At 42.8% G+C, this 26,483-nt stretch overlaps 1 protein-coding gene across 1 annotated transcript in view; it reads right to left on the bottom strand.

The window, feature by feature from the left end:
• Nucleotides 1-814: 814 nt before the first annotated feature.
• Nucleotides 815-26,483, bottom strand: part of SCAMP1 (secretory carrier membrane protein 1) — an 80,113-nt gene continuing 54,444 nt past the window's right edge. The window contains exons 7-9 of the mRNA XM_045022509.1: nt 18,121-18,222; nt 4,483-4,600; nt 815-2,389 (exon numbers count right to left, since the gene is read on the bottom strand). Coding sequence (XP_044878444.1) covers nt 2,225-2,389; nt 4,483-4,600; nt 18,121-18,222 — 385 coding nt within the window. The 3' untranslated portion in view covers nt 815-2,224. The remainder of the gene's footprint in view (nt 2,390-4,482; nt 4,601-18,120; nt 18,223-26,483) is intronic.

Raw genomic sequence — 26,483 nt, forward strand, 5'->3', positions numbered from 1 at the left:
TATTAAGCTGTTGAAGGGTATTTTTTAAAATGGTCTTATTTTACAATATGCGTAAATTGAAGCGAGAAGATTATTCCTCTGTCAAAACCAATCCACATTTAGGACATGAGGCCTCTCTGGGCTGGTCTAAAAGCACTTAAAATGCTGCAGCTGCTTCAGGAGTCACACTACCTATGTTGACAGGAGAATTCGCCCACTGACCTAGCACTGTCTATACTAGGAAATTAGGTCCATTTCACTGCATCACTCGGGGATGTGGATTTTTCACACTCCTGAGCGATGTAGTTATACCAACCAAATGTCCTAGTATATATCAGGCCTTTGTAATTTTAAGGTTCAAACTTGCAAACCTTTATTCATATGAGCAGTCATACTGATTTCAGCTAAAGCATTTATGTAAGATCTGGGGATCAGGTCCTTAATGATCTCACTATCTGAAACTGGCATTTTACTATTTTAAACTCAGTCCAAAGTACTACATATATTATCATCCAATAAACCAACCTACCTAGGAATCTCAAATGGCCTTAAACAGACAGCAACATGATTTTGAAGCAAGAGCTGATTAAGAAAATTACTCAAGTAACTGCATGAATCATGGTGCATCACAGCAACAGTTTAATTTATTAGACCAGGGGTCAGCAACCTTTCAGAAGTGGTGTGCGGAGTCTTCATTTATTCACTCTGATTTAAAGTTTTGCGTGCCAGTAATACATTTTAAGAAGGTCTCTTTCTATAAGTCTATAATATATAACTAAACTATTGTTGTATGTAAAGTAAATAAGGTTTTTTAAATGTTTAAGAAGCTTCATTTAAAATTAAATTAAAATGCAGAGCCCCCGGACCGGTGGCCAGGACCCAGGCAGTGTGAATGCCACTGAAAATCAGCTCGCGTGCTGCCTTTGGCACGCATGCCATAGGTTGCCTACCCCTGTATTAGACAGATATCCATTTCAACAATGTGAATGTATTTAATTTTATTCTCTCAATGGAGATAAAAAATATTTCACTTTTTCAACTCAAAATAGTTAAGAGTCTTCCTTATTCAGCTTGAATCAAATCACACATGAAGGCTGAGGTGCGTTAAAAGGAATTCAGGTATGTGTTAAATGCCACAGTTTAAAAAGTTTGATTAGAGGAAATATTCCTGTAAAAAAATTAAATTAAATACTGTATATTCAGATTTTTGGAAAAGCAGTAAATAAAGTGACTGACCAAGCTATAGATTTAGTACCACTGGTAAACACAAATTGACACTGAAAAGAAAAATCCAACACCCCCCCCCCCCACACACACACACAAATTTCACTGCATTTAAAGGTGGCAAACAACTGTTTATGGAAGTGTTCTAAAGGTTGGTAATTTTTCCTATAACAGAATGTGTTTTCCTAAGACATGAAAACTGAAATTAAAAATAGCAAATATAATCATTTAGCTCTTTGATCAAAACCATCAGTTAACTTCTCTTAACTGTACATCGCATTACACATTCTGGCAGCAAGAATGTCTATGCAATAGCCATTTCTGATTTAAAAAAAAGTATGCCATGAAAATGGATAAAAACCAACACTAAGTGGTACAGATAAATCCTGGACCGAAAACACTAAGTCAGCATGGCCAAATATCTCAACAATATTCATGCAAACTTGTAGATTTATATTAAAAACCTACTGCCCTAAAAAAAAAAAAAAAAAAAATTTACATTATCTACCATACTTATATCTGTCCATCAGCTGCTGAAACTGCCACAGCAGCAGCCAAATCTAGAGTCTCAAACTGTCAGTCTACTTCTTACAGTAGAAATAGGGAAACAGGCTCAAGAACAAAAATAACTGCTCCAAAGTTAAAACAAAAGATTCCAGAGTGAAATACTAAAAACCCCTCTAAATACATTTAACTGATCACAGAAAGTACCATCTCAATTTCAGATCCATTGCTGAAGTTTCCACCAAAATATTGCTCCTCCAGAAAATATGGAGAATTATATATCTAGAATGTATTTAATGTTTTAAAGAGGGCAAAGAAGGTTGGTTGTGGGTTTTTTTGTTTTGATAAATAAATGTATAAAGGAATAAAACAAGATTTTTTTCCCTGTTTTAGCCCATGCACAGCTGAAGGAGAGACATACATGCTGTGTGTATTTTGAACGCAAGTCTTTAGGACTAGAATTAATAAGATGGAAAATAAAGTACAGTCAAAGAACTGTAGTGATTTTTGTATTTCACTAAATTTGGTTACCCTTGAAAGCATTTTGAGCTGCACTAGTTGCTGCTGTAGATGCTGCATTTGCTGCAGCTGTTTGTACAGTTTTGTTCGACATCACACCAGTTGCAAACTCTTGCTGGGCTTTTTCAAAACTAGCACCGGTTGTACGATATAGGCCATGAACCTAAGACAGAAAGGGAGGGTGAAAAGGGAAGGGAGAGGAGAGAAACAAGAGTTAAAAAGTGTTATGATCATTCCATTATCTCTATTTGTAGATGCTACACCAAAAAAGTCATATGACAAATTAAATGAATAGAGTGATGGGGAAATTTGATTCTGTTGCCTGCTTGCAGCTGTATGGAGGATAATCAAATGGGTGAACTTTAGTCCCCAGCATCAACAGCAAATATTTGTTGATGTTTTAGACCTATGTGCCTTTTAATTGGCATTAAAATAGTAAAATCCTAAACAATTAAAAAATGGAAATATAGCAAGTATAGAAACCATCTAGTGCAACATATTTGACATTAAGTGACACTCAAAATTAAACAGTTCTTAATGAATTAAAACGTTTAAAAAAAAGAAGAAACAACAACGCTTTTTATAGAAAGTAGAGTTTAGTCTACTGTGGTAGTACATTTGGCAGGGTGAGGCAAATTGCTTAGTTGGGTTAAGACGACTTCATACTGACTGTTTGACGGAAAGGAGCTTTTGACAGGTAAGAGGAACGCTTCCCAAGAGATGCAGTGAGAGCAATGGGGAAAAATGTATCCCCTGAGCTGCCCCAGGTAGTAGTAGCAAAATGCTTTTTCCTACTGCTCAGAAACCAGCTATTAAAAAAAAAAAAAAAAAAAAAAGGACCTGACTCTAGCCCATGTTTCTAGCCTGGAGTTGCTTACGGAATCAGTCTCATCCATGCTCTGACCTTGTCAACACCTTCCCTCTTCCCTCCAATCCACATTTGCAGCTGCTCACCCTAAATCAGTTAAGTACTCCTCCAGAAACACCATCCCTCCTCCTGTTGCTTCCCTAAGATAGTTCCTTAGATACAAAGACAGAGGGAACATCATCTTTCCTTCAGTGAAGCTTATGAAGGTTTAAGTTCCATCTTATTTGGCTTCTCTCATAAATGTTATTCCATATCAATAAAGATGTAAATAGCTCATGTCCAGATAATTATGTATTCCTGAGGAACCCAACTGTGTGTGGGAGAGAACTGAGTGTGACAGATCAGTGCCAAGAGGAACAGCAGGATAGGAGAAAGGGAAATGCCTTTTAAAAAGTTATAGCACAGGAATGGGTTATGCTCTTGGAGGGAAAGAAGATAACAACTGGATATCTCTCTCCACCATGCCACCTCTGAACTTCTTCCCAAATATCAGCAGGACAGAATCCTTTAGGGATGGTTGAAATCCCCAAAAGATGACAGTTCCTTAAAGATAAGATAGGAAAACTAGAATGATAACAGAGAGGCCACCGCTGCATGCATTTGAACAACACGCATCTTATTTGGGTATTTTGTGTGTCTTAAGTTTATGCCTTCTGGATAGAAGGCAAACAAAAAGAAACTGGGTTCTATGTACTATATCCTGATCTAGGAAATATTTCTACAGTGCTGTCAAGTCCAGGACATCTTTCTTAGGAATTTTTAAAGCACTTATCACTAGAATATCTGAGAGTGCATTTTTTCAAATGTGGATGCCTAAAGCTAGGATGCTAAATAAAGGTGGCCTGATTTTCAAGGGTGCAGCGCACCAGCAGCTCCTACTGACTTCCAAAGGGAGATGGCTCCAAGAACAGATGAAAATTACTCAGCACCTCTGAAAATCAGGCCACTTATTTAATAGCCTTATTAGTCCCCCATGTTGCAAGATGACAACGGGAGTGCCTGGCACCTCAGTGTAGTGTGTCCTGTCCTTCCATTGGGGCAGGTTTTGTCTCATTCTCCTTCTCTCCCCACCACTTACTGTCTTTACTATCCCCACACTCAAATCCTCCACTGACAATTTCAGTTTGCACAGACTAAATAGTATCTTTGTTTTACACAACACACACACAAAATGGCAGTGACTTCTGTCTCTGTGGAAACACAAGCAACAAGGTATTACAGAAATGCAGTCAGTACAGGTAAAGCAAAGCAGGAAGAGGACCTATAGGAATAGCAATTAACCCTATCAATTGTGAAGATGCAGGAGAGGACTTCCCTAAAGCAGAAAATTAGATCAGAGGACAGTGGAGTAAGTGGAAGTCTGAAATAGTAAAAACAAAGCAACTTACCTTTTTAAACATAACTAATGAGATGACAGCAGATGCTGTGAAAAGTGCTGTTATGATTATCATCATAATGCCAACAGGAATATTCTCGTTAAGCCCAGTCAGAGATGAAATCCATCCACTAAAGAAAAAAATGACAAACTTTCTTACAATGGTGCACTACATATTTCCTTTTAAAGAAACCTTTGTAACCTTCTGGTTCTGTTCTGACTGGAGGAAAGTAATGAAAATTATAAAATGTAAACAGTTTAATAAAGTACTTTTAGAAGTTCAGTTCCTAAATTATGTAGTCTTAAAGTTAGGGCACGTCTACACTACAAACTTTTGCCAATGTAAGTTACGTCTGCATAAAGCTGCCAGAGTTAGTATATCACTTGTGCACATGCATACTTGGCTCCTTGCATCAGCACCGCGCACACTCACCAGGAGTGCTTGTGTCGATACGCAGCGTGGAGCAGCAGGGGTAGGTATCCCAGTGTGCAGCTCACCACTGTCCAGCACAATGTCTTTTGGGAAGTTTTGGCAATGTATGGGGTGGCGGGGGGCAGAAGAGAGTCATGCAGGACTGATTGGGACTGCAGGATCAAGTTCCCACCATGCACCTTTCTCCACTCCATAATGCCATTTCTATCCCATAATTTTCATGCCTACTTTGAAAATCCTACAAACCCACGTGGAACTTGTCACTGTCCACCATCATCAACAGTAGCATGGAGTCTGCATAGCTCTACACTACTGTCACAAGCGCTACAACTATAGGATGCATGATCCTCTGGTATTTACAGAGCCACAAGAAGAGCTGTGGGGAACATGATGATTTTCTGGAAGACAGACTGCTGTGGGACATAGAGCAAACCAATTCAATATTGTTAGTGGCAGCCACAGAACAGATGCAAACAGTGGAGCGCCACTTCTGGGCCTGAGAAATGGGCACTCACTGGTGGGGCTGCATCATAACGCAGGCTTGGGATGATGAGCAGTGGCTGGAGAACTTTTGGATGTGCAAGGCCACATTCCTGGATCTGTGTACTGAGCTCACGCAAGCAGTCCAGCGCAGGGACACCAGAATGAGAGCTGCATTGACGGAGAAGCAAGTGGTGATCACACTGTGGAAACTTGCAATGCTGGATTGCTACCCGTCCTTGGGAAATCATTTTGGAGTTGGAAAATCCACTGTGAGGGCCATAGTCAAGCAGGCATGCAGGGCCATTAATCATCTCCTGCTCCACAGGACTGTAACTCTCAGCAACGTGCAGGACATAAAAGATGGTTTTGCAGCAATGAGATTTCCAAACTGCAGTGGCATGATAGACAACACACATATCCCTATTTTGGCATCAGACCACCTTGCCACAAAGTACATCAACAGAAAGGGCTATTTTTCTGTGGTTATACAAGCGCTAGTGGATAAAGGACAGTTACCTGTTCCGTAACTGCAGTTCTTCGAGATGTGTTGCTCAGGTGTATTCCACAGTAGGTGTGTGTGCTCGCCACGTGCACCGGTGCTGGAAGTTTTTCCCTTAGCAGTACCTGTATGGGGGGAGCACTACTGCGACTCCTGGAGTGATGCCTCTATATCACGCTATAAGGGGAGCCGCTCACTCCCCCACCCTCGGTTCCTTCTTGTCAGACAACTCCGACAGAAGGGAAGGAGGGCAGGATGCAGAATACACCCGAGCAACACATCTCAAAGAACACCAGTTACGGAACAGGTAACTGTCCTTTCTTCTTCAAGTGATTGCTCATGTGTATTCCACAGTAGGTGACTCCAAGCTATATCTGATGGAGGTGGGTAGGAGTTTAAGGGTTTCCGGAATGCAGTACCGCCCTACCAAACCCGGCGTCATCCCATGCTTGGGAGACGATCGCATAATGCGTAGAAAAGGTTGGACCTCCGAGGTTCCCGTGCAGGTGGCGAGCCGGTCAGCCTGAGTGGGGTAGAGGGCTGGCGTGAGCTGCGGGTAGACCACGTCAAGAGAGGCAGTGAGTGGTCCTCGGAGCGGGGACTGTGCCGCATCGGGGAGGTCTGTTGTGCTCCCAGTGGCGACTTCCCTCGAGATCAGGGGCTCGTCTTGGGCGGCGCCCCGGGTACTGGGAGGGTTAGGATGTCACGCATGGCCTGTGCAGCCTCCAGTGTCAACGACATCCTCACCACAGGGGAGGCACGTGGGGAAGGGACTGGGCTGCTCCACTCAATGCGAGTCGGAGGCCTGGGTCCTGAGGGGGATCGCAGGCTGCCCAGCTCTGGTCCAGCCTCACCCCTTTCCTTCTCTTGGCGTCGCTGAGTCTTCTCTTGTTTCTTGGAGGGGGAGCGGTGCTGGCTAGTGGAGGGGACTTCGCTCCGCACCGAGGATGTGGTTCCGGGCGCCGAGTCTGTTCGGCATGCTGGTGCCAGGGCCAGCGCTGATTCCATTAGGAGAGCACAAAGCCTACTGTCCCTCTCCTTCTTAGTCCATGGCTTGAATGATCTACGGATCCTGCAGCGCTCACTTATGTGAGTTTTGCCCAAGCAGCGGAGACACTGAGTATGCGGGTCACTTCCTGGCATAGAACTGCGACAGGAATCGCACCACTTGAAGCCTGGGGCATGGGGCATGCCCCGAGCCCAATCAACTAACTTGAGAAACTATTCAACTGTTGGAACAACTGCACTACTAAGGTTAAGTAGAGAAGCTGCAGCAAGGCTGGAGCATGAAGTTCTGACTACCTTCACAGTCAGCAAGAAGGAACTGAAGGTGGAGAGAGTGTGCGGCTCCCCTTACAGTGCGATATAGAGGCGCCACTCCAGGGGTTGCAGCGGTGCTCCCCCCGTACAGGTACTGCTAAGTGAAAAACTTCCGGCACCAGTGCACGTGGCGAGCACGCACACCTACTGTGGAATACACGTGAGCAATCACTTGAAGAACAACTTTGGACACTTCACTGACATCCGTGTTGGCTGGCCAGGGAATGTGCGTGACCCTTGCAACCTTAAGAACACAGGACCGTTCAGAGCGCTACAAGCAGGGACTTTCTTTCCCCACTGGCAGATTACCAATGGTGATGTAGAAATGCCAACAGTGATCCCAAGGACCCCGCCTACCCTTTACTCTTCTGGCTCATGAAGTCATAGACCAGCCACCTGGACAGCACCAAAGAAAGATTCAAATACCAGCTCAGCAGGTACAAAATTACAGTTGAATGTGCTTTTGGTAGATTGAAGGGGAAGTGGTGTTGTTTACTCCCAAAACTGGATCTCAGTGAGATTATATCCCAATGTGTACAGCTGCCAGGAGTTCACAATTGTGACCAGAGCAGTCAGTGTTGAGCACTGTGGGACAGCTGCTAGAGGACTGTTAGGGTCGAAACAAGTAATGTGGTGTCTACATTTGCGCTGCATCAACTTCAATACATTGACCATGGCTCGACACTGCACGGGGAGGCAGTGTTACTATATCAGCATAATGGAGAGCTTACATCGGTGGGAGACAAATTTAAGTGTAGAAACATGCACAACTAGGTCAGTGAAAGGCAGCTTATGTTGATGTAACTTTGTAGTGTAGACGAGGTTGTAAGACTTAAAAAAAACCTCAAACTTTTCAGATTTTTAAACTGGATGTTACTTTTTTAAAACTCAATGAAGAATGGTAGAATATAAATTCACACAGATAAACAGTTCTTTATTCTCTGATCAATAAAACATTTATTTTAAAAAATCATACCAGATTATTTACCGTATTGTCCCGAGTATAGGCCGCACTTTTTTCCCCTAATTTAAGTCTTTAAATTAGGGGTGCGGCCTATAATCAGGAACTTAAAAAAAAAAACAATAAAAATACTTAAAATCCCAGCCGCGGCCGGGAATCAGAGCGCTCTGGGCTGCCCGTGGCGGCGGGGAGCCCAGAGCGCTTTAAATCCCAGCCGCGGCGGGGAATCAGAGCGCTCTGGGCTGCCCGCCACGGCGGGGAGCCCAGAGCCCTTTAAATCCCAGCCGCGGCGGGGACTCAGAGGGCTCTGGGCTGCCCGCCGCGGCGGGGAGCCCAGAGCCCTTTCAATCCCAGCCGCGGCGGGGATTGAAAGAGCTCTGGGCTGCCCGCCGCGGCGGGGAATCAGAGCGCCCTGCGCTCCCCGCCGCGGCGGGGAGCCCAGAGCCCTCTGAGTCCCAGCCGCGGCCGGGATTTAAAGGGCTCTAGGCTGTCCGCCGCGGCGGGGAGCCCAGAGCCCTTTAAATCCCAGCCGCGGCCGGGACTCAGAGGGCTCTAGGCTGCCTGCTGCGGCGGGCAGCCCAGAGCGCTCTGATTCCCCGCCGCGGCTGGGATTTAAAGAGCTCTGGGCTCCCCGCCGCAGCGGGCAGCCTAGAGCCCTCTGAGTCCCGGCCGCAGCTGAGATTTTCTTTAAGTTAAAAAAAGTTAAAAATTTAATTTTTTAAAAATAGCACCAAACTTTAAGGGTGCGGCTTATAATCAGGAGCGGCCTATACTCGGAACAATACGGTAACTGAGTAGCGTTAAACTAGTTTGTTTCTTTAGCTATACTGCTGCAAAGGATTGATGAAAATGCCTGTAATGTCAACAAGCCCTGTCTGACAGTTTCCTGCCTTTTTTCTTAACTACTGAGCCCCTAGGGTGGTCATCCTCATTGAGGGCAGCATGGCTTCAATTCCATTGCATTCAGTGAAAGAGAGAATCTTTTCCAAGAGCAGCCTCCCTTCCACTTGCTAAGGTTTTGAGGAAATGGCAGCCATCTTAACTGATGGTAGTGTGTGGTTTCACTCCTACTGAAAAACATGGGAGAGAGCTTTTCGAGGGGCTGTCTCATTCACATGCAACCACTACATTAGAGATAACATCACTGAAGTGAAAAAGAATTTCTCACCCAAGTAAATTGGATAATCATATAGTAAAACAAAGTAATCTGAAACTGAAGTCAACATCTGTCTCTTCAATCTTAATTTTAAATTATGAACAGAGAAAACCAGGTAATGGACAATATAATGCCAAACTCAAAACCACAAAAGTCAGGAAATAAAGAGCGCACCTACATACCTACGTCACCGTCACCGTCTCACCCCACAGACACTCACAAGCACAAACTGTCCATTCCCCTAACAAGCAAATCAACCTTAATCAACCACAGTCACTAAGGTCACATCCATGCAACATTAATTCTGCCTTCTGTAGACTACAGTATTATTAACCTCAAGAGACCAAAAATCATGAGTCAGTCTTAAAACAAAACAAGATTGATTTTAATTTATATGATTTTTTGGGCCAGACTATATTTTGGTAGGCTTTTTTGGGGGGTTTGGGGTTTTTTTTTGGAAAGGGTGTGAGTGTCTGCCTTGATTTTTTTTAACTCCCCCCTTCCTATCCTGTGTGTGAGAGACAATTAGTGTTGCCCAGTCCTCCAAAATGTATTGGGTAAGCGAACTTTGTTCCTACTGAAGAAACCTCTTCAGTGGAGGCATCCCAGCCCCACCCTCATCAGTTCTGCATCCCCAGCCTCCTCTCTACTCCTCCTGGTTCTCTTCACTCCTCTCGACCTTTTCCAGTCTTAGGAGGTGAGGGCAGCTCTTGAAGCTCTTTGTCCACCTCTGCCCCTTCCTAGGTAGGATGCTTTAGGGAGGCAGAGGGGAGGAGCAGAGAAACCATTCCACAGGATGCTCACAGGAGGGGAAGAAGGAGTGGTGCCACTCTGAGCTGCTGGGCTCTTTAGCTTCCCCTCCCCGCTATGAAAATGGCTTCATGATGCTATTTGGGGGGCGGGGGGGGGAAGAGACTTGGTAGCAGATTGATTGGTTATTCTGCCCCAGGAGGAGGGAAAGTAGGGCAGACAGCCAATCAGCGGACTTAAATTCACAAGCTTCTTGCTTCATTACAAGATTGGCTCCAGCCACAGCCAAAATTATCTTGAAAAAAAAAATCTCAAGAGTTGGTAACACTGTGTAAAAACAAAAAAAACCCAAAAACACTTGCAGGTCTCCTGGTTAAGAAAATATATATATGAGATGACCAAATCCATACTGTCAGAGACACACTGCTAAAAGGACCTCAATGGCAAAAAAAAAAGTAACATACTCTGTATACAAGTTGTTATAAATGCTTACACTTCCAAAGGGGGGGGAAAAAAACAGCCTCAAATATACAAACAGTAGGAAATGAATTAATCTCACACGAATACTGGCAAACAGAGAAGAATTAACCATTGTCACACCCAAACAACAATATGGCGCTGAGCTGCTAGAAAAACATAAGCATTTGAGAGTGTCTGTGGACATATGTGTCATGTAGGTATGCGTTTTTGCTCTGTCTCTTTTTCGCAGTGCTGAGTTTGGCATTATTGTCTCTTAACTGGTTTTCACAAAGTTGATTTTGATCTATATTAAAAGTGGTGCAGTTACTGACACTATTTTTTGGAAACTTCAGCAAACTATCTTCAATCTTAATTTCAGCATTTCCTAACTCTGAAGTGGTCAACTTTGAAAAGTTAACATTCTTTCAGAGTAGTTTTTAAATTGATACAATGTATATTTATAGTGCCCAGCATGTTTTGGGTGACGAATACAGTCAATGATAATTTTTTTTTTAAAACAAAAATGAAAATTTCACACTGTAGAGCATGCCAGCTAAATATAGTACCACCTAAACTGTTTCCCCTTCTCTAACTATCCCATATTTACAGGAATCTCACTCTTGGAAAATAAGTGGCTTAGGAATGTCTCATAATAACAATGATAAAACACTACAACACTGTACAAAAGTAGACCAATGCCCAGAACACGGAAAGGTGAAAGTGGAGGGTTAAATTAAGTGGGAAAGGGTGGGGAAGGGAGGGAAAGATAAGAGGTATAAAATACATTCACAGAAAAAGATAAGGAAAAAACTACACCACCCAACAGAACCTCAAGAATGTTTCCTTCAAAAAATCAAACAAACAAAACTTTAAAAATTGGCCTCTCAAGAGATATTTTAAAAGAAAACAAACCTCAGATTCTGTAGTACAAAGAATGATTAAGGATTTCTCCCTATAATCTAAATTTAAGCAAATAGTGTTTTGTCTGCCTTGAGATTTGCACCAGAAACTGCTCTGCCTGAATGAGTTGGAGCAGTGATGTAAACTAACTGAAGATCTGCCAGATCACAGCTATAAGAAATGCAATCAGACAGCGATTTAAATATGGCCCTTTTCATAAATTCAGTGTCAAAAGAATTGAACATTTGTACTTAGTTTACAATTACATAACCAACCAATTTAATGCCCTTTTAATGTAGAGTTTGTGGAGGTATGCAGGAATAGGAAAAATATTAATATGACAATAAATGCAATTAATTCAAAATGTTTTAGCATCTGTGCAATGTTAATGCCAGAAAACCATCTAACTCTTGTAAAAACTTGTCTAAAGGTGAATCAATTACTAGACCCTGAAGCTCAGAAACAAGAAAACCCACACGCGTTGCAAATGACGTCAGGGCCATGGAGAAAATAGCTTTCCATTAAAGAAAGCTAAGCTTACAGATGGCTCAAAAGGAGCTTTCATTGGCTTTGTCAGAACCACATAACTATCCCATGCCAGAGGGTGAATTTTTAACTAGGGGATCAGAAAAGTATCATGCTCCCCATGAACATGACAACAGGTGGCTGCAGAGGTCCCTGGTCTACATTCAGCTAGCTCAATGTAAATTAAAACACATGATAAACAGAGGGACTTGATCTCTGATCCTGATTCAAAAGGTAGAAGGACAGTCAAGTAGTTTGAAGGAGGCATTTGAAGGATCCATGTAGATCTGATTGCACCAAATCACAAATAGACATGGCAATTCTCCAAAAAGGGACATCTTTATGGAGTTTAATGTACCCATCCTACACACACCCACATTATACATCATTTGCAAGCTTTTTTTATGTACATTTAGATGAGGTATGATGGGGAACTGCCAAGTGGTGCCGTAAGCCAGCAGACAAGGTGAAACAACAGTACTAAAAAGAGTGTCATTTTTTTTTTGCAGTTCCAGAAACACTGCAACATGATAACGACTAGTTTTTACTGTTTAAGTTAATTTAAACACCTTAATGTGGTATTTATTGATCAAAGCTACCAAACGACAATGTATTTTTATTGGTTTTTCATGGGCAATATTTTTTCTAGAAATGATTAAGCTGTTTAGCATGTGACAAAAATCAACATTTTACAATACACTAACATGAAATATTTTCACATTGCATATATAATTGTCAAAGTGTTAATAATTTTCTATACTTTCAATTGAAATTTGCTGAGCAGATCAATCACATCGCACACTGAAGGTTGTGCAGGAATAGATTGAGTGCCTATAGTTTGTAATGCATCATGAGTAAATATAAATTCATGTGAATCCCTAACCTAATGCTTCTCCGTTTGTAAGCTTTGACCGTACAATGCAGTCTCATACGCTTAGTAGAATGTTTTAATTTGTAATTCCCTATCCATACACTACCTTTTGAAATACTCTAGAAACTAGCTTTTTAAATTCAGTGAGACTTATGCATAGGTAGGTATTAACATTAGAGATGACAACAAACATTCATATTATGAACATTACTCCTGGGGGAATTCTGCACCAAAAAACAAAAACAAAAATTCTGCACACAATATTTTAAAATTCTGCAAATTTTGTCAAATTTTAGAACCCAGAACACTGCCATTGGCCCCACCCAGCCCAGCCCCCATCCCTCTCTCCCAGAACCCAGCTGTGCCCCCGAGCTCAGACATCCTCTCCTCCTCCTCCCTCCCAAAAAAATGTAGATGATGAACTGGTTCCTGTACTCTTCAAGGGCCCGATGGCACCTGAGCTTCTACAAGTCCTTATTTGTGCCTGTACCAATAGGGGTTGCTACTCAATCAACTGTGGTTTTAGTCAGAACAATCTTCCCTGCACAGAACTGCATATATACCAAGGAAATGAACAGTGTGGTAACCCACACACTCTCAGATATCATAACAACAAACAAGAGGATGATGATGATGACGATGACTAGAAACATTACCAGCCCTATTACATTTCAATAATACCTGTACAAGTTTATAATTAGATTTTGTTTTACCCTTTAGATTGTTGTTGTGAAGTCCAATTTTAGGCCTTGAAATGATACATAAAGTCACTAAACTAACAAATGAACGCAAATATTTCAAAGTGATAATTTTAACATGTTGATGGTGCCATTGTAAATCCTGTTTCTATGGTAACAGCACCATTTGACAGCTCCACATCATACTTCATCTTAAAGTAAACATAATAAGCTTTCAAATTATGTGTGCGCTTAGAGAGGGTTCATTAGGTCTACTAAATTGGTCATGTCTGCCACTCGCCTAAAATCTTTTCCACTATTGGATATGTACTTTGGATACTTTGGGGGAATCGTACTAATTGGAGCTTGCCTCTGGACTACCTCCAGGATAGCAAAGCTCTATGGTTCTGTTACACTGATGTAAAGTGACGGTTCTTGTGATGTTCGCCTCCACTGGGGATCTCAGGGTCCACTGAGGTTGATTTACATGCAGACTTGCCATGGCTATTATGAATACAGCCAAAGCCCTGCCTGCCAGCATTTGTAGCCTGGTCCAGGTTGACACACTCTAGTTCCAACATTTACTGTGTCAGACTTTAATGTCCTCGATCCTGCCGAGGCAGGAAGATCTCAAGTTGAGCTCTGTCTAGCAAAGTTCCTATGTATTCCAGCTGTCTATGGGAGACAAGCAAGGGGTTGCTTTGTGCAGTTTATCATGACTCCTAATCACTCCAGTGCTTTGGTGGGGACATGTGGTGATTTTTAGACAACTTCTTCAGTGGTGTCCTTGGTCAGCCAAACATTCCAACAGGAGAAAATATGTAATCCCAATCCTGTACATATAGTCCTTACTACAGTCATAACCATTTCATGAAAACATGTGGGGTGCTGAAGCCAACCCATAAATCCATACATAGAAATAATCCTATTCCTCTACGAAGATGACCTCAGTCAAATTTCAGGATGCTTCTGGGGGGGCAGAGATTTCAGGTAATTCCCACTAAACCCGATGGTTATGTGGGTGACCCTCTCCAAAAAAGTTTTGTAAATCATGCTTGTCATATTTGACTCCAAGATTTAAAATCCATCTACGTTGATCTTCTATGAGAGAAACCTTCCTGGTACAGTCACATTTCTTGAAGCCACTAAGCTGCCTGCCTTCCCCCCTTTGCAGGTGAGGAGGATATCATACCAAAATAGATAAAACTAAAACCTGTGCTGAGTGCTCAAAATATGCTGATGCACTTGTAAAAGTCCTGATGGCTCACAAGCTGAGTACTGATTAACCAAAACTCCAAAAAGAATTCATCCAAAAGCTGCTCAATGTAAAACTTTGATTCAGGCCTCAAAGTATCAAGTACTAACAGACGATTCAATGAGCACTTGGTTCTATGGGCAAAGTCCCAACATATCAGAGCCTCAACACAAATGTGCCAAGACAATGGATTCCACATAATCAAAAACTTTCCAAAGAAAACAAACAAAACCAGTGAGAAAGGGGGTACTGACCCTAAGAGACCAGCAGATTAGACAGTATGATTCAAAGGCCTTGACAACATTAGTGCTCTGGGATCATGCAGCCTGAAGCATCAACAAACTGGAAGGAAGTCACATATCAGAAAAGGATACTATCTTGATAAAAGAACCTACTGGAAATTTTAAACAATAGCAACTGGTGGTGCACAACAGACCAGTAAAAGGGAAGAATCTGATATGCTATCATCCAGTACTGCAGATAGCCAAAATGTTTACAATTGGTGAGGTCAACCCTGTCTTGTGTTGCAAGCACAAGACCCAAAAGCAAGGCCTCACCAGTCTTGTCTGAAAATGGATACTGACCGTCAAAAGGTAAGTCCTCAATAGACTGCTCAATGTCCAGAGCTATCCCAAAATCATAAAACCAGGATGCCCTTATTATAACTGTGTAGGCCATAGTCCTCAACAAAGCATATGCAGCTTCTAGAGCAGACTGGAATTAAATCTGTGCCACCATCTGTTTCTCAGTTAATAAGGCCCTGAATGACTCCTTTGTATCATCCAGCAATTTGACAATTTTGACATCACCTCCCCATTAAGAAAATCATATTTTCCAAGAAGGGCTTGCTGTCCTCATCTGGAACAAAGCAGTAGAATAAATCTCTCCCCTTAATGCATCCAGTCTCTTAACCACTTTTTCTTTTGGGGTAGACTTGAATTTCCCCTGCCACAATCTCTCATGAGCGGCTGTGACAATTAGGGAGTTTGATGCTTGGTGGGAGTAAAAAAACCACAAACCCCTAAGATGGGACATGGTACTGTTTATCAGTATGTTTGGCTACAGGAGTGGTAAGAGCCAGAGTCGATTGCCGTGGCGCCCCCGTCGACTGCGCTTACTCCTCCTGCCAAGGTGGAGTACGGGCGTCGATTAGCGGATCCATTTATCGCATCCAGACGAGACCCAATAAATCAATCCCCGATTCATCGAACACTACCCGCCGATCTGGCAGGTGTATAGATGTACCCAAAGATTCAGCAAGTAGATATGATGCAGAAAATAAACCATGAGGAGAGAACTGCACAGGGAGCTCTAACATAAGCCAGTGGCAATAAGAAGGAACTGAGAGGGGGTCAGGGCGGTGCCTTTATATAACCTTGTGAGGGACCATGAGGCTGCGCAGGGCACATGTGCTTCCCCAACAGGTACTACTGCAGGGAAAAAGATTTTGGGCTCCAAGTGTCCTCCAGATCTTCAGCAAAACTACAGTAACTCCTCACTTAAAATTCTCCCAGTTAATGCTGTTTCATTGCTGATCAATTAGAGAACAAAGTTGCACAATGCTCCCTTATAACACTGTTTGGCAGTCGCCTGCTTTGTCCACTGCTAGCAGAAAGAGCAGCCCATTGGAGCTAGCTGGTGGGAGCTTGGAACCAGGGTGGACTGGCAGCACCCCCCCCCCCCGCATCAGCTCCCCAATCCCCTAAGTTCCCTGTGCAGCAGCCACCTGCAGGCTATCAATTGCTGGGCAGTTCAGCTGTCCCTCCACCCAACGCCCTGTGTGGCTCCTGGGAGCCTCCTGCCTGTTGTGCAGGGGGAGGGGAAGAGAGGTGCTAATGTCAGGGTGTCCCCCTCCCCCACACTCCTTTACCCCATCTCCACAGAAGTGGGGACGGGACACTACAGGGCTCAGGATGGAGGGAGCTTGCTGGCAGAAGCTGCTGCCTCAACTTGCTGATCTACTTAAAAAGGCAGTGTACTTAGAGTGGGGTCAACATACTTAAAGGGGCAATGCGCGTCTCTCTCTCTCTCTCTCTCTCTCATGGTGTGAGTCTCTGTCTTTCTGTCATGCTGTCTCCCCTCCCTCCATTCCTGCTGCCTTGTAGAGTGTGAGGCTACATTAAAAACAACGTGTTAACTCTTGAGGGCTCAGCTAAGTGCTAGTTCATCATTTAGCAGTAAGGCATTCCCTGGGAAATATCCCACCCCTTTCCACCCTCTGACTTCACCACCTCAACCAAGCTTCACAATCATCATTGCTGTCTACAGTATTAAACTGTTTAAAACTTATACTGTGTCTTTTATAGTCTTTTGTCCGGCGAAAACTTTTTCCCCCTAGAACCTAACCTCCCTCGGCCCCCCATTACATTAATTCTTATGGGGAAATTGGATTTGCTTAACATCGTTTTGCTTAAAGTAGCATTTTTCAGGAACATAATTACAACGTTAAGCGAGGAGTTACTGTACTTCAATTTACTGTCAAATGTGAATCAAGGCTGGAATACGCACACATACTCTCACCAATTCAGAACACTTATCAACTTCCTTATATCATGCCCATTTGCTTCTAAATCCTTTAAAAGTAAGCAGCCAGGATGCATGCCATTGTTTAGTAAGGTATCCCCAATGTAATATTTTTGTTTTCACGTTCAATATGTTAATATAAACTGAAACTGTTACAGAAGTCTGCTTGATTGAAATGTTAGTTATTGCAAGTGAAGCATAACTGAAAATTACATTAGTGAATACATTATATCACCCAAGTTATTTTTAAGATTTCTTTTCTTAGTTTTATTCTAAATATAGGGCAAATCACATACATAAACACAGTCAATGTTTGCTAGAGTTGATAGAAAACTGGGACAGTTAGGGGCTTAGGGTGAAAGATAACATTCTGGTCACTCTAATAGCAGGAATACCTGCCTCTCCAGATATCTTTGAGATAGATTTTTCCTACAATAAGGAGCAAAGAGTCTTGTGGCACCTTATAGTCTAACAGACGTTTTGGAGCATGAGCTTTCGTGGCTGAATACTCACTTCGTCGGATGCATATAGTGCATCTGACAAAGTGGGTATTCACCCACAAAAGCTCATGCTCCAAAACGTCTGTTAGTCTATAAGGTGCCACAAGACTCTTTGCTGCTTTTACAGATCCAGACTAACACGGCTACCCCTCTGATACCTACAATAAGGAGCACTCTACAATGATATCTGGCCCCCTCATCACCAAAACGCCAAATGAAAAATATTACCTAGTAAATTATTTCTCTGCCTACACCTATTGTCTTTTACACTGAGATTTTTAACACACCAGTTTTATTCTTTGATATGTAACATAAAATTGAATAAAGCTAATCACTCACCAGTTACCCCATCCTTGAAATCCCGCAGCCTGGAGTACATGTACAGCAAATTGACAGATATACACAAAGAAGAACACAAAGAATCTGAAAGAACTGTCACTCCTGAAAGAGAAAACAAAGAAGCTGGTCAGGAAGTTAAAATCATATTCAAATACACAACTACATTACCAAAGTAACTTTTTCAACCATAAAAATTATTGGAGAACAGATTTTATAGACTGAGTTAGACCACAGTTAAACACCAAATGGTAATTCTTTATATCTACACGAGCTTCCACTCTGAAAGTGATGACATTTTTACATAAATCTTCTTAATTCTGCTTCTCTGTATTTAGAATCACAGAAGTGGTAGGGCTGGAAGGGACTTCAAGAAGTCCTCAAGTCCAGCCCCCTGCACTGAGGCAGGACCAAGCAATTCTAGACCATCCCTGACAGGTGTTTGTCTAATCTGTTCTTAAAAACTTCCAATGATGGTGATTCCACAATTTCCCTTGGAAGCCTATTCCAGTGCTTAACTATCCTTATAGCTAGTTTTCCCTAATATCTACCCTAAATCTCCCTTGCTACAGTTTAAGCTGATTACTTCTAGTCCTACCTTCAGTGGACAAGGAAAACAACTGATCACCATCCTTTTATAACAGTCGTTAACATATTTGAAGATCGTTATCAGGCCCCCCCTCAGTCTTCTTTTCTATAACCAAACATGGCCAGGTTTTTTAAAACCTTTTCTCATCGTTCAGGTTTTCTAAGCCTTTTATCATTTTTGTTGCTCTCCTCCTGACCCTCTCCAGCTTGTCCACATCTTTCCTGAAGTGTGGAGTCCAGAACTGGACACAGTACTCCAGCTAAGGCCTCGCCAATGCCAAGTAAAGCGGGACAATTACCGCCTGTGTCTTACATACAACACTCCCATTAATACATACCAGAATAAGAGCCTTTTTGTAATTGCATCACATTCTTGACTCTCGTTCAATATGTGATCCTCTAACCCCCAGATCCTTTTTAGGAGTATTAATGCCAGCCAATTATTCTCCATTTGATAGTTGTGCATTTCATTTTTTCTTCCTAAAAGTAGTACTTTTTGCACTTGTCTTTACTGAATTTCATCTTGTTGATGAAATTCTCCAATTTAACAAGGTTGTTTTTTATTCTAATCTTATCCTCCAAAGTGCTGGCAACCTCTCCCAGCGTGGTGTCATCAGCAGATTTTACAAGCATACTGTCCACTCCATTATCCAAGTCACTAATGAAAATATTGAATAGTACCACACCCAGGTCAGAGACCGCTCTGGGACCCCACTAGATACATTCCCCCTGATTGACAGAGAACCACTGATAACTACTCTGTGTGTAAAGTCTTTCAACCAGTTGTGCACCCACCTTGTGCACCCTTATAGTAATTTCATCTAGCTAGACCACATTTCCATAGTTTGCTTATGAGAATGTGATATGGGGCTGTGTCAAAGGCCTTATTAAAATCAAGACATATCACACCTACACAGTTTCCACCCAATCCACTAGGTCAGTAACCCTCTCAAAGAAAATCAGGTTAATTTGGCATGATTTGTTCTTGACAAATCCATGTTGGCTGTTCCTTATAACCCTATCACCCTCTAGGTGCTTTCAAATGGATTGTTTAATAATTTGCTCCAGTATCTTTCCAGGTATCAAAGTCAGGCTAACTAGTCTACAGTTCTTCTTTGCTCCCCCTTTTAAAAATGAGTATTATGTTTGCCTCTCTTCAGTCCTCTGAGACCTCATGCATCCTCCATGAATTCTCAAAGATAATAGTTAATGATCCTGGGATTGCTTCAGCTAGTTCCAAAAGTACCGTAGGATGAATTTCATCAGGCCCTGCCAACTTGAATATATCAAATTTATTTAAAATGTTCATTAACTGTTCTTTCCTTATTTTTGATTGCATTTCTTCCCCCCGTGCTAGTAAGATTGTGTTGAGTATCAGGTCACCGAAAGTATTTATGGAACTTTTTTTTATTACCTTTTATGTTCCTTCCTAGGTACAAGTCATTTTGTGCCTCAGATTTTCTGATGTTGTCCCTATATTCTTGTGCTACGCTTTTGTACTCATCTTTGGTAACTTGTTAATGTTGTCGCTTTTTGTAGGATCCCTTTTTGATTTTTAGGTAATTGAAAAGCTCCTGATGGATTTATATTGACCTCTTACTATTCTTCCTGTCTTTCTTTCCTTTGTACTGGAATAATTTGTTGTTATGCCTTTAATATTATCTACTTTAGAAACTGCCAGCTCGCCTGAACTCCTGTGTCTCTTAGGGTATGTCTACATTACGAAATTAGGTCAATTTTATCGAAGTCGATTTTTCAGAATTCGATTTTATAGTCTGTTGCATATGTCCATACTAAGCGCATTAAGCTGGTGGCGTGCATCCTCACTACCGCGGCTAGCAACGACTTACATAGCGGTGCACTGTGGGTAGCTATCCCACAGTCTCTGCTGCCCATTGGAATTCTGGGTTAAGCTCCCAATGCCTGATGGGGCAAAAACTTTGTCACGGGTGGTTTTGGGTAGATGTCATCAGGCCCTCCTCCCTCCCTCCTTCCGTGAAAGCAACAGCAGACAATTGTTTCACGCCTTTTTTCCAGGGTCCCGTCCGCCGGACCAGCTCAGCCCGCTGCCTGCCTGGATGATCAGAACCCCAGGCAGGCAGCGAGCCGAGTGGGGCCAATGGACAAAGCCCCAGACTGGCAGCGGGCTGAGCAGCTCAGCCCGATGCCTGGGGCTCCGTCCACTGGCTCCTGCCAGCCGGGGTCCTGCTCAGCTGGCAGACCTTGGTGAGGTCAATCATGGGTGCCTAGACAGACATGGCTAGCCTCCTCTTAGAGCACTGAATGGGAGTGACTCCAGGTCATTCTCTTCTTTAAGTTTCATCTCATGGACATTCAGTCCTGCCTGGAATATCATGCGAGCTGGAGGCTTCTGCCTCAGGCTGCTCTCCCAGCTGGCATTAGCACACGTCACACCTACCCCAGCCTGCCCCTTGCTCCCATGGCTCATGAAGCCTGGACAGTAGTAAGGAGCAGTTCAACTTGTGGAATGACAAATCCAGAACGAAGGATTGCACTCTATGGGCCACGTTAAGATTATTTCAGAGTCCTAATAGCATTTAGTCCCTATAAAAGGCTTCATGAAAATTTCCCCCGCCTTTAACAAAAATGTTAATTTATCAGAGCAGCTGAAAGGGTAAGGAACCCGGGACTATAACTCAGAGAGAGATCCATATTATTTAACTGATAATTGATATAATTCAAAGTAAAATTTCACAGTGCTGTCTGTTCTAAGACTAAAAATGCAGCAGGGGAGTCAGAAAAAGGAACAGTAACCTGTTTCCGCCCGGTTTCGAACCGGGGACGTTTCGCATGTTAGGGGGAACGCGATCACCACTACACTATGGGGCTTTCACGTGTTAGGTGAACGCGATAACCACTACACTACAGGGCTTCTTTTTTGCCACAGACTTTGCCGAATGCACAGGAATGTTTTCTCTAGCTACAGAAGCTACCTAATGCAATGCCTATTTCTATGGCCTTCCCGCTCACAAAGCGGTCATGCTGACACAGTGCGGAGCGCACGACACAGCGCGGAGCGCACATGACACAGCGACCTGGCTCGGGCAGGATCGCTAGCGAGGCATGATACTTTTGCAGTTAAGCAAACACAGCAATTCTTTCCTGGTCTCTGCCACTGAATGCCTCCATGCATTATGCTGTGTCCTATCAATGTGGAAGGACTGCATGAGCTCAGAAAACATGTCATCGCAAGTGCGGTTTTTTCGCCTTCTAATCTGCGATAACCTCAGGGATGGAGATGATAGGGGGAGCGTAGAAACATTCTGGGGGGACTGCATGGTCACCTGTGCTGCTGAGTTCGCCATGCTGGCCAAACAGGAAATGAAATTCAAAAGTTCCCAGGGCTTTTCCTATGTACCTGGCTTGTGCATCTAAATTCAAAGTGCTGTCCAGAGTGGTCACAATGGAGCGCTCTAGGATAGCTCCTGGAGGCCAATACCATTGAATTGCATCCACACTACCCCAAATTCGACCCAGCGATGTCAATTTCAGCGCGAATCCCCTTGTCGGGGAGGAGCACATAAATCAATTTTAAGAGCCCTTTAAGTTGACAAAAATGGCTTCGTCGTGTGGATGGGTGCAGGGTAAAGCGATCTAATGCTGCTAAATTCAACCTAAACTCATAATGTAGACCAGGGCTTAGATCTTCTTCTCATAAGACCATACCTACCAGTTCTCTGCATTCGTAAAGTCTGTTGTTTTTTTTTAAATATATTGTCCTTGTTCTGCTGCTCTCGCTTCTTCCTTTCATGATCATTTTCACACAAATTGCCTTCAACCTTCAGATTGCCTTCAATCTTCAGGCCTTGTATACACTTGTGGCAGTGTGTAGGTTACATGTAACTACATGCTACAGTAAAAAGCAGGCTGCGTCCAGACTGTGTTGTTTATCTACACATGGCAGTGAAAGGCTCTGGCAGGTGGGAGACAGAGGAGAAAGGTTCCAGCAACAAGGAGGCAGCAGGACACTACACTACTAAAAATAGCAGTGTAGACATAGGAAACTCTGCCTGGCGTCTAGTGAGCCATGAATGGTATACACCCTAAGCTTCTGGCATGTCTGCATTCTACTTGCCTAAGCAATGCCTCATCATCTACACTGCTATATATACATCCATCCTAGCTGGGTGTGCAGTGTCTGTACTCTACACACTGCCATAAGTATAAACCTACCCTTAGATTCATTTTGTATCTGCTTACAGTGACAAAAACAAGCCTTTACTGGTTTTGCCTCCATAGTTATTGAACAGCCAACAAAGCTCTGAGAGGGGAAACTAGAGTCTATTCCTTCCTGTGCATCTTGAACAGATTGTGTACCAAGTTCCTTTCAATTACACCTGTGCGTTTGTACAGAATGTAGTGCGGCTGCATAGGTGTCTCTGAGGGAATAATTTTGGGGATAACACATAAGAAAGAGAATTCTGGTTAACTCTCAGATTGGAGTTTGCAGGCCTGGTAGGGGAAAAAATCCACACCTTTTACTTGCAAGCTGAGAACATCTGATATAGAGTCACTGAGACATAATATACACAGAACCACAATATGTCATTTCTAGAGTTACATTTTCAGCCACACTACTGGAACCATTTAGCAGCAAAAAATTCTCATACACCTCATACTACCAGTTTATATACTCACTATCTGGAAAGGAGGACTAAAAACTGGACCAAAAGAAGCACATCTGGTTCTGAAAAACTGCATAAGTGATGTTCTTCTGTCAGAACTATCTAAAGGCTGTGGAAGTTGGAAGAATTTATATTGCCACAGAAGACAGAGATGGGGAAAACAAAAAATCATAATTCCCTCTCTGTACCAAAAAATAATTGCTAACCACTATACATTTTCTCCAGTCTAGTTTTAAAAGGTGCAAGCAATGAGTTTTCCACTGCCTCCCTGCAAAAACTATTCCACAGCCAAGTACGTGTCTCTAGGAGTGTTTTCCCTTGTGAAACTGCCTTCCCACTTCTTAGTTATGCCCTTATGTACCATAATATATAATTCTCCAACCTCGGTGTGTTTACACTCTTCATTAGGCAAATAGTATACATGTTTAGCTCTTTTAATCTTTTCTCATAAGTCAATTACTTCAACCTCCTGATCATTTCTATTGCTTCCTTATGAATTCCTTTCGAGTTCTTTTGTGCTCCATATGTTAACAGTTGTTAGTCTCTAAGGTGCCACAAGTACTCCTGTTCTTTTTGCGGATACAGACTAACATGGCTGCTACTCTGAAACTCCAATTAATCTTATTTATCTCTTCTTTTCCTACTCCTTTCCTTATATGTTAAAGAGGAAAAAATGTATGCCCACACCCTGGCAACCTCTTCAGACTTCTTCACACTGCATAACACAAAACATTCACTGGCATAGAGTACAAAGCAGAGAAGGAAGGAGACTGAATGCAGAAGAATCAGCAGGGGATGCTCAGCAGCAGAAGTGTAACTTCCTTTCCTCAAAACAGCAGAGGTAAGGCAAACACCAATATCCGTTCTTGGTCCACATGCAACCCGCCTGCGTAAGCAGGAAAAAGACAGACACTAATGTCTATACTAGAAACACTACAATGGCATAGCTGCAGATGAGCTGCTGTAGTGCTGCAGTGTAGACTCTACAGTGGTGTAAGGGGTTCTTCCATCGCTGCACTGGGCTTAGGTTGGCTTAACTACATCGCACGGGCATGAAATGTTTCACAGCCCTGAATAATGTTGTTAAGCCAACCTAACTGTAGCATAGACTAGCCCTAAGTAATAAATGGTGTCTAGATAGAAGCTGCAAAAAAAAATGAACCATTTAAAAAAACATTTCAACTTTTTTGTGTGTTGAGGTAGGGGAAGAAGCGGAGAGGAATGTGAAACATCTCACTGTGAGCACCCAGTGGTATCTCCTGTCTAGAGCCAAGAAATTTAAAACCTAAAAGAAAGATGTTTGTTCTTGGCTCTGCTGGGTGGGAAGCAGAGCTGTAGCTATGAAGCCCAGAGTAGTGTATACATTTGGGAGGAAGCTGGAAGGTGGGACGACTGATACCCATCCACCATTCTCTCCATATCCTCCCCCTGTACAGCCCAGATCAACCTCCATAAGCCTTATCCTGGAGAGTGTGGGTAGGTCAGCTCAGAGGCAGGAATTTCCAACCCCAGCTCCGAATCATACTGGTTTTCCAATCACCAAGTGGTCTCAAGCCCTTGGGAACTTCGACCCTATATATGTAGGCTCCCCAGCACTCCCTATCCTCTACAGCTGATTATATGGGACAACCTTGGCTCGAGTGATCATGAGCTAATTCGTTTCAAAATAAATGAGAGGATAATCAATATTGCATCTGAAACTAGGGTTTACGATTTCAAAAGGGCTAACTTTACTAAACTAAGGCGACTAGTTAGGGAAGTGGAATGGACTAACATATTTAGGGATCTAAAGGCAGATGACGCCTGGGGTTACTTCAGGTTGAAGTTGCAGGAGATGTCAGAGGCATGTATCCCGAGAAAGGGAATACGGCTCGTAGGTAGCGGTTTTAGACCGAGCTGGATGAGCAAGCGTCTCAGAGGGGTCATTAAGAAAAAACAGAAAGCGTACCAGGAGTGGAAAATGGGAGGGATCAGCAAAGAAACCTACCTTATTGAGGTCAGAGGGTGTAGGGAAGCAGTGAGAAAGGCAAAGCGACGGGTGGAGATGGACCTAGCGAAGGGGATTAAAACCAATAGCAAAAGGTTTTTTAGCCATATAAATAGGAAGAAAACCAAGAAAGAAGAAGTGGGACCGCTTAAAACTTTGAACTGAGTGGAGATTAGGGATAATCTTGGAATGGCACAATATCTGAACGAATATTTTGCCTCGGTCTTCAATGAGGCTAACGAAGGGCTAAGGAATAGTGATAGAGGGACCGATGGGAATGAGGATATGGGGGTAGACATTACGGTATCGGAGGTGGAAACCAAACTTGAACAGCTTAACGGAAGTAAATCGGGGGGTCTGGATAATCTTCACCCTAGAATATTAAGGGAATTAGCGAGTGATATTGCTAGCCCGTTAGCGATGATTTTTAATAAATCTCTAAATTCGGGGATTGTACCGTTGGACTGGAGATTAGCTAATGTAGTTCCTATATTCAAGAAGGGAAAAAAAAGTGACCCGGGTAACTACAGGCCTGTTAGTTTAACATCTGTAGTATGCAAAGTCATGGAAAAAATTTTAAAAGAGAGAGTGGTTACGGAGCAGGAGGCCGATGACAACTGGGATAGTTTACAGCATGGATTTACGAAAGGTAGATCGTGCCAAACCAACCTGATCTCCTTCTTTGAGAAAGTAACAGATTTTTTAGACAAGGGAAATGCAGTGAATCTAATATATCTGGATTTCAGTAAGGCGTTTGATACGGTACCGCATGAGGAATTACTGGTTAAATTGGAAAAGATGGGGATTGAAATGAAAATCCAGAGGTGGATAAGGAGCTGGTTAAAGGGGAGACTGCAGAGGGTAGTATTGAAGGGGGAACTGTCGGGTTGGAGGGGGGTTACCAGTGGAGTTCCTCAAGGTTCGGTTTTGGGTCCGATTTTATTCAATCTATTTATTGCTGACTTGGGAACCAAGAGTAGGAGTGGGCTGATAAAGTTTGCGGACGACACCAAGTTGGGAGGTATTGCCAATTCGGAAAAGGATCAGGATATCCTCCAGGGAGATTTGGATGACCTTGTAAACTGGAGTATTAGTAACAGGATGAAATTCAATAGTGAGAAGTGTAAGGTTATGCATTTGGGGAT

The sequence above is a fragment of the Mauremys mutica genome, chromosome 6 (genome assembly GCF_020497125.1).
Source record: "Mauremys mutica isolate MM-2020 ecotype Southern chromosome 6, ASM2049712v1, whole genome shotgun sequence".
NCBI lineage: Eukaryota > Metazoa > Chordata > Testudines > Geoemydidae > Mauremys > Mauremys mutica.